The sequence below is a fragment of the Rana temporaria genome, chromosome 6 (genome assembly GCF_905171775.1).
Source record: "Rana temporaria chromosome 6, aRanTem1.1, whole genome shotgun sequence".
NCBI classification, from domain to species: domain Eukaryota; kingdom Metazoa; phylum Chordata; class Amphibia; order Anura; family Ranidae; genus Rana; species Rana temporaria.
In genome coordinates, this window is record NC_053494.1 from 222,730,974 (window position 1) to 222,739,892 (window position 8,919).

At 47.5% G+C, this 8,919-nt stretch overlaps 1 protein-coding gene across 2 annotated transcripts in view; it reads right to left on the reverse strand.

The window, feature by feature from the left end:
- The window catches only part of LOC120944301 (protein mono-ADP-ribosyltransferase PARP14-like), a 575,277-nt gene extending 568,949 nt beyond the window's left edge, over window positions 1-6,328 (reverse strand). Inside the window, exons 1-2 of one of the 2 annotated variants that reach the window (XM_040358333.1) lie at window positions 6,022-6,317; window positions 4,557-4,687 (exon numbers count right to left, since the gene is read on the reverse strand). In XM_040358333.1, coding sequence (XP_040214267.1) covers window positions 4,557-4,687; window positions 6,022-6,211 — 321 coding nt within the window. In that variant the 5' untranslated portion in view covers window positions 6,212-6,317. Of the gene's footprint in view, window positions 1-4,556; window positions 4,688-6,021 lie in introns of both variants that reach the window. The other variant, XM_040358334.1, reaches the window with a different exon arrangement.
- Window positions 6,329-8,919: the final 2,591 nt, after the last annotated feature.

The following is an 8,919-nucleotide window of genomic DNA, read 5'->3' on the forward strand; positions in this document are numbered from 1 at the left end:
GAAGAAGATACAGGTAATGAGTGGAGGAGGAGGAGCCTCTTATAGAAGAAGATACAGGTAATGAGTGGAGGAGGAGGAGCCTCTTATAGGAGAAGATACAGGTAATGAGTGGAGGAGGAGTAGAATCTTATAGAAGAAGATACAGGTAATGAGTGGAGGAGGAGGAGCCTCTTATAGAAGAAGATACAGGTAATGAGTGGAGGAGGAGAAGCCTCTTATAGAAGAAGATACAGGTAATGAGTGGAGGAGGAGGAGCCTCTTATAGAAGAAGATACAGGTAATGAGTGGAGGAGGAGCCTCTTATAGAAGAAGATACAGGTAATGAGTGGAGGAGGAGGAGCCTCTTATAGAAGAAAATACAGGTAATGAGTGGAGGAGGAGGAGCCTCTTATAGAAGAAGATAAAGGTAATGAGTGGAGGAGGAGGAGCCTCTTATAGAAGAAGATACAGGTAATGAGTGGAGGAGGAGGAGCCTCTTATAGAAGAAGATACAGGTAATGAGTGGAGGAGGAGGAGCCTCTTATAGGAGAAGATACATGTAATGAGTGGAGGAGGAGGAGCATCTTATAGGAGAAGATACAGGTAATGAGTGGAGGAGGAGGAGGGAGCCTCTTATAGAAGAAGATACAGGTAATGAGTGGAGGAGGAGGAGCCTCCTATAGAAGAAGATACAGGTAATGAGTGGAGGAGGAGGAGCCTCTTATAGGAGAAGATACAGGTAATGAGTGGAGGAGGAGGAACCTCTTATAGAAGAAGATACAGGTAATGAGTGGAGGAGGAGCAGCCTCTTATAGAAGAAGATACAGGTAATGAGTGGAGGAGGAGGAGCCTCTTATAGAAGAAGATACAGGTAATGAGTGGAGGAGGAGGAGCCTCTTATAGAAGAAGATACAGGTAAGGAGTGGAGGAGGAGGAGCCTCTTATAGGAGAAGATACAGGTAATGAGTGGAGGAGGAGCCTCTTATAGAAGAAGATACAGGTAATGAGTGGAGGAGGAGGAACCTCTTATAGAAGAAGATACAGGTAATGAGTGGAGGAGGAGGAGCCTCTTATAGGAGAAGATACAGGTAATGAGTGGAGGAGGAGGAGCCTCTTATAGGAGAAGATACAGGTAATGATTGGAGGAGGAGGAGCCTCTTATAGAAGAAGATACAGGTAATGAGTGGAGGGGGAGGAGCCTCTTATAGAAGAAGATACAGGTAATGGGTGGGGGAGGAGGAGCCTGTTATAGAAGAAGATACAGGTAATGAGTAGGAGGAGGAGCCTCTTATAGAAGAAGATACAGGTAATGAGTGGGGGAGGAGGAGCCTCTTATAGAAGAAGATACAGGTAATGAGTGGAGGGGGAGGAGCCTCTTATAGAAGAAGATACAGGTAATGAGTGGGGGAGGAGGAGCCTCTTATAGGAGAAGATACAGGTAATGAGTGGAGGAGGAGGAGCCTCTTATAGAAGAAGATACAGGTAATGAGTGGAGGAGGAGGAGCCTCTTATAGAAGAAGATACAGGTAATGAGTGGAGGAGGAGGAGCCTCTTATAGAAGAAGATACAGGTAATGAGTGGAGGAGGAGGAGGAGCCTCTTATAGAAGAAGATACAGGTAAGGAGTGGAGGAGGAGGAGCCTCTTATAGGAGAAGATACAGGTAATGAGTGGAGGAGGAGGAGCCTCTTATAGAAGAAGATACAGGTAATGAGTGGAGGAGGAAGAACCTCTTATAGAAGAAGATAGAGGTAATGAGTGGAGGAGGAGCCTCTTATAGAAGAAGATACAGGTAATGAGTGGAGGAGGAGGAGCCTCTTATAGAAGAAGATACAGGTAATGAGTGGAGGAGGAGGAGCCTCTTATAGGAGAAGATACAGGTAATGAGTGGAGGAGGAGGAGCCTCTTATAGGAGAAGATACAGGTAATGAGTGGAGGAGGAGGAGCCTCTTATAGAAGAAGATACAGGTAATGAGTGGAGGAGGAGGAGCCTCTTATAGAAGAAGATACAGGTAATGGGTGGAGGAGGAGGAGCCTCTTATAGAAGAAGATACAGGTAATGAGTGGAGGAGGAGGAGCCTCTTATAGAAGAAGATACAGGTAATGAGTGGAGGAGGAGCCTCTTATAGAAGAAGATACAGGTAATGAGTGGAGGAGGAGGAGCCTCTTATAGAAGAAGATACAGGTAATGAGTGGAGGAGGAGGAGCCTCTTATAGAAGAAGATACAGGTAATGAGTGGAGGAGGAGGAGGAGCCTCTTATAGAATAAGATACAGGTAATGAGGGGAGGAGGGAGGAGCCTCTTATAGAAGAAGATACAGGTAATGAGGGGAGGAGGAGGAGCCTCTTATAGGAGAAGATACAGGTAATGAGTGGAGGAGGAGGAGCCTCTTATAGAAGAAGATACAGGTAATGAGTGGAGGAGGAGGAGCCTCTTATAGAAGAAGATACAGGTAATGAGTGGAGGAGGAGGAGCCTCTTATAGGAGAATATACAGGTAATGAGTGGAGGAGGAGGAGCCTCTTATAGAAGATACAGGTAATGAGTGGAGGAGGAGGAGGAGCCTCTTATAGAAGAAGATACAGGTAATGAGTGGAGGAGGAGGAGCCTCTTATAGAAGAAGATACAGGTAATGAGTGGAGGAGGAGGAGCCTCTTATAGAAGAAGATACAGGTAATGGGTGGAGGAGGAGGAGCCTCTTATAGAAGAAGATACAGGTAATGAGTGGAGGAGGAGGAGCCTCTTATAGAAGAAGATACAGGTAATGAGTGGAGGAGGAGCCTCTTATAGAAGAAGATACAGGTAATGAGTGGAGGAGGAGGAGCCTCTTATAGAAGAAGATACAGGCAATGAGTGGAGGAGGAGGAGCCTCTTATAGAAGAAGATACAGGTAATGAGTGGAGGAGGAGCCTCTTATAGAAGAAGATACAGGTAATGAGTGGAGGAGGAGGAGGAGCCTCTTATAGAATAAGATACAGGTAATGAGGGGAGGAGGGAGGAGCCTCTTATAGAAGAAGATACAGGTAATGAGGGGAGGAGGAGGAGCCTCTTATAGGAGAAGATACAGGTAATGAGTGGAGGAGGAGGAGCCTCTTATAGAAGAAGATACAGGTAATGAGTGGAGGAGGAGGAGCCTCTTATAGAAGAAGATACAGGTAATGAGTGGAGGAGGAGGAGCCTCTTATAGGAGAATATACAGGTAATGAGTGGAGGAGGAGGAGCCTCTTATAGAAGATACAGGTAATGAGTGGAGGAGGAGGAGGAGCCTCTTATAGAAGAAGATACAGGTAATGAGTGGAGGAGGAGGAGCCTCTTATAGAAGAAGATACAGGTAATGAGTGGAGGAGGAGGAGCCTCTTATAGAAGAAGATACAGGTAATGGGTGGAGGAGGAGGAGCCTCTTATAGAAGAAGATACAGGTAATGAGTGGAGGAGGAGGAGCCTCTTATAGAAGAAGATACAGGTAATGAGTGGAGGAGGAGCCTCTTATAGAAGAAGATACAGGTAATGAGTGGAGGAGGAGGAGCCTCTTATAGAAGAAGATACAGGTAATGAGTGGAGGAGGAGGAGCCTCTTATAGAAGAAGATACAGGCAATGAGTGGAGGAGGAGGAGCCTCTTATAGAAGAAGATACAGGTAATGAGTGGAGGAGGTGGAGCCTCTTATAGAAGATACAGGTAATGAGTGGAGGAGGAGGAGCCTCTTATAGAAGAAGATACAGGTAATGAGTGGAGGAGGAGCCTCTTATAGAAGAAGATACAGGTAATGAGTGGAGGAGGAGCCTCTTATAGAAGAAGATACAGGTAATGAGTGGAGGAGGAGGAGGAGCCTCTTATAGAAGAAGATACAGGTAATGAGGGGAGGAGGGAGGAGCCTCTTATAGAAGAAGATACAGGTAATGAGGGGAGGAGGAGGAGCCTCTTATAGGAGAAGATACAGGTAATGAGTGGAGGAGGAGGAGCCTCTTATAGAAGAAGATACAGGTAATGAGTGGAGGAGGAGGAGCCTCTTATAGAAGAAGATACAGGTAATGAGTGGAGGAGGAGGAGCCTCTTATAGGAGAATATACAGGTAATGAGTGGAGGAGGAGGAGCCTCTTATAGAAGATACAGGTAATGAGTGGAGGAGGAGGAGGAGCCTCTTATAGAAGAAGATACAGGTAATGAGTGGAGGAGGAGGAGCCTCTTATAGAAGAAGATACAGGTAATGAGTGGAGGAGGAGGAGCCTCTTATAGAAGAAGGGGAGAACTTGCACAATTGGTGGGGACTAAATACTTTTTTTGCCCCGCTGTATTTCCCCTTCAATGTCAAAGAGAAGGAAGGAGGCTTCCCATGCCTCGGATCACAGGGATCGATACCGATCGAAGAGGTTTATCCATTTGATCAGTGGGGTGGTGATAGTTTCTGCAGACACACAAATGGGATTATTGGTGGAAAATGTTGGAATTGGGTGACTGTGGCCCCCGTGTCCAGGGGCCCCTTCAGGTGACTGAAGAGATTTCATGGAAAACATGTTTAATGATATTCTGATACACGATCCATAACCTCAATGTGGAGCTTCACTTAGAGATTTACTTACAGTTGCCGATCCCGGTGTTTTCCCCGCGGTGTCCGGACTCTCAGTGTTGGGCAGTGAGACGGTCAGAGGTAATTCCTCCCCATTGGGCAGTGTCAGCAGATGGCGCCCTTTCTGGAGGACCCGATCCCGGGCTGGAAGACAAGGAGAACCACGATAAGGATTTTCTACGGGAATGTCACCGGTCACATGACCACCTATATCCAAAGATGTGCAGAGCTGGTAGAGACCCCCCAAAAAGACTTGTAGAGAAAGGGGGTTCTACAAAGTATTGTCTCCGGGGGGCGCCATACAAATGCCCCTCCCCTACACACTTTTCACAGATTTATTTGTTTAATTTTCCTTCCACTTTACAATACTTTGTGTTGGTCCATCACAAAAAATCCCTCCAGTCCTCAGTACTTACCTCCCTCCTCCTTGTAGTGTATGAGGATCCCCTCCAGTCCTCAGTACTTACCTCCCTCCTCCTTGTATGAGGATCCCCTCCAGTCCTCAGTACTTACCTCCCTCCTCCTTGTAGTGTATGAGGATCTCCCTCCAGTCCTCAGTACTTACCTCCCTCCTCCTTGTAGTGTATGAGGATCCCCTCCAGTCCTCAGTACTTACCTCCCTCCTCCTTGTAGTGTATGAGGATCCCACTCCAGTCCTCAGTACTTACCTCCCTCCTCCTTGTAGTGTATGAGGATCCCCTCCAGTCCTCAGTACTTACCTCCCCCTCCTTGTAGTGTATGAGGATCCCCCTCCAGTCCTCAGTACTTACCTCCCTCCTCCTTGTAGTGTATGAGGATCCCCCTCCAGTCCTCAGTACTTACCTCCCTCCTCCTTGTAGTGTATGAGGATCCCCTCCAGTCCTCAGTACTTACCTCCCTCCTCCTTGTAGTGTATGAGGATCCCACTCCAGTCCTCAGTACTTACCTCCCTCCTCCTTGTAGTGTATGAGGATCCCCTCCAGTCCTCAGTACTTACCTCCCTCCTCCTTGTAGTGTATGAGGATCTCCTCCAGTCCTCAGTACTTACCTCCCTCCTCCTTGTAGTGTATGAGGATCTCCCTCCAGTCCTCAGTACTTACCTCCCTCCTCCTTGTAGTGTATGAGGATCCCCTCCAGTCCTCAGTACTTACCTCCCTCCTCCTTGTAGTGTATGAGGATCTCCCTCCAGTCCTCAGTACTTACCTCCCTCCTCCTTGTAGTGTATGAGGATCCCCCTCCAGTCCTCAGTACTTACCTCCCTCCTCCTTGTAGTGTATGAGGATCCCCCTCCAGTCCTCAGTACTTACCTCCCTCCTCCTTGTAGTGTATGAGGACCCCCTCCAGTCCTCAGTACTTACCTCCCTCCTCCTTGTAGTGTATGAGGATCTCCCTCCAGTCCTCAGTACTTACCTCCCTCCTCCTTGTAGTGTATGAGGATCCCCTCCAGTCCTCAGTATTTATAGTATATAAGAACCCCTTATTGCTCCCCCAGTACCTACCTTCCTCCTCCTTGAAGTGTATGAGGACATATCCCCGGCTGCAGTCGGTGTCTCGGATCTCACACTCTCCTCCGGTAGATTCGCTCCTCTTCTGGAAATACAGCAGAATTTTATTTTTTAGCTTCTTCAGCTTCTGGGGGCCGTCACCCCACTGGAGGGAGACGGGGTGCGGGTACTGGGGGTCCCCCATCCCTCTGGTAGTACAGGTCGGAAAAGGTTGGTCTGGCCAGATGAAGGTCGGTGAGACGTACGTTGGGTGTTCTGGGTGTGGGGAGGGAAAGGCTCGGAGCTCATTACTTTCTGTTTCATTTTTTTGCTCTCACCTCCTATTTAACCACTTAAGACCCGGACCTTTATGCAGGTAAAGGACCTGCCCAGTTTTTGCAATTCGGCACTGCGTCGCTTTAACTGACAATTGCGCGGTCGTGCGACGTGGCTCCCAAACAAAATTGCCGTCCTTTTTTCCCCACAAATAGAGCTTTCTTTTGGTGGTATTTGATCACCTCTGCGGTTTTTATTTTTTGCGCTATAAACAAAAATAGAGCCACAATTTTGAAAAAAAAACCAATATTTTTTACTTTTTGCTGTAATAAATATCCCCCAAAAAATATATAAAAAATATTTTTCCCTCAGTTTAGGCCGATACGTATTCTTCTACATATTTTTGGTAAAAAAAAAATCGCAATAAGCGTTTATCGGTTGATTTGCGCAAAATATATAGCGTTTACAAAATAGGAGATAGTTTTATTGCATTTTTATTAATATTTGTTTTTTTACTACTTATGGCGGCGATCAGCGTTTTTTTTCGTGACTGCGACATTATGGCGGACACTTCGGACAATTTTGACACATTTTTGGGACCATTGTCATTTTCACAGCAAAAAATGCTATAAAAATCCATTGTTTACTGTGAAAATGACAATTGCAGTTTGGGAGTTAACCACTAGGGGGCACTGTAGGGGTTAAGCGTGACCTCATATGTGTTTCTAACTGTAGGGGGAGCGGGGCTGGACGTGTGACGTCATTGATTGTGTTTCCCTATATCAGGGAACAGACGATCAATGACAGCGCCACAGTGAAGAACGGGGAAGCTGTGTTTACACACAGCTCTCCTCGTTCTTCCGCTCCGGAGGACCGATCACGGGACACCGGCGGTGATCGGGTCCGCGGGTCCCACGGTCACGGTCACGGAGCTTCGCGACCCCACCGCTGGGCTTAAAGGGCAACGTACAGGTACATTGATGTGCCCAGCCGTGCCAGTCTGCCAATGTATATCGGCGTGAAGGGGTCCTTAAGTGGTTAAGGAAAGTCCCTCCACACAGCTCTCTGCACACACAGTTCGATTTAGAGTAATGCCGCGTACACACAACCAGTTTTTCCGTCGCAATAAACTCAGACGGGTTTTTCCGACGGAATTCCGCTCAAGCTTGTCTTGCATACACACTGTCACACCAAATTCCGACTGCCAAGAACGCGGTGACATACAACACTACGACGAGCCGATAAAAATGAAGTTCAATGATTCCGAGCATGCGTCAAATTGATTCCGAGCATGCGTGGTTTTTAGTCCGTCGGAATTGCATGCAGACGCCGGTTTTAGCCTTTAAAAATGTGTCCAGCAGAGTTTGCACCGGCGTCCCGTGTGCATGGGGCCTTAGCTTCCATGGCCATCCCACCTTCCTTGCCTCACGAATACCATGAGTTTGCAGACGTATTTTGCAAGCAAAAGGCAGAGGTTTTACACCCACAATGGGGTAGATTCAGGTAGGGCTGCGCACTCTTACGGAGGCGCAGCGTACCGTTTTAACGATACGCCTCCGTAAATTACTTGCGCTACGCTTCATTTACGAAGCAGTAGCTCCGTAATTTGCGGGGGCGCTCCGTAAAACTGGCCGGCGTAAGCGCGCGTAATTTAAATGATCCCGTAGGGGGCGTGGATCATTTAAATTAGGCGCGTTCCCGCGCCGAACGTAGTGCACATGCTCCGTCGGGAAACTTTCCCAACGTGCATTGCGGTAAATGACGTCGCAAGGACGTCATTTGCTTCAACGTGAACGTAAATGGCGTCCAGCGCCATTCACGATTCACTTACGCAAACGACGTAATTTTCAAACATCGCGACGCGGGAACGACAGGTATACTTAGCATTGGCTGCTCCTGCTAATAGCAGGAGCAGCCTTACGCAGAAACCGACGAACGCAAACGACGTAAAATTCGTACGCCGGGCGCACGTACGGTTGTGAATCGGCGTGAGTATGCAATTTGCATACTCTACGCTGACCACTACGGGAACGCCACCTAGCGGCCAGCGTAAGAATGCAGCCTACGATACGACGGCATAAGAGCCTTATCCCATTCATATCTTAGGCTGCAGTCGGCGTATCGAGGTTCCTGAATACAGAAGTCGATACGCCGGCGCAAATTAGCAATTAGGCTGCGTATCTATGGATACGCAGGTGTAATTGCTACCTGAATCTACCCCATTGTTCTTTTGACTGCGCAATTAAATTTGATTCCTGGAGCACCTCTTCCCAAAGGAAGGACCTTTGCCTGAACACAAATCCATGGAGGGATACGTAAAAGACAACTTGCAAAGAGGTTTTATCCGACCCTCTTCTTCTCCACTTTTCTTTGTTGAAAAAAAAGATGGGGGTCTTCGACCATGCATAGACTATCGGGGGGGGGGGGGTAAATCAAAGTAAAAGACTCCTAACCTTTGCCTCCCATTCTAGTTTGATGTACTTAACGGAGCTGTCATCTTCTCTAAGCTGGACCTCCGAGGGGCTTATAATCTGATTTGAATTAACCACTTAAGCCCCGGACCAATATGCTGCTAAATGACCCAAAGGGTTTTTACAATTCGGCACTGCGTCGCTTTAACAGACGTGGTTCCCAAAC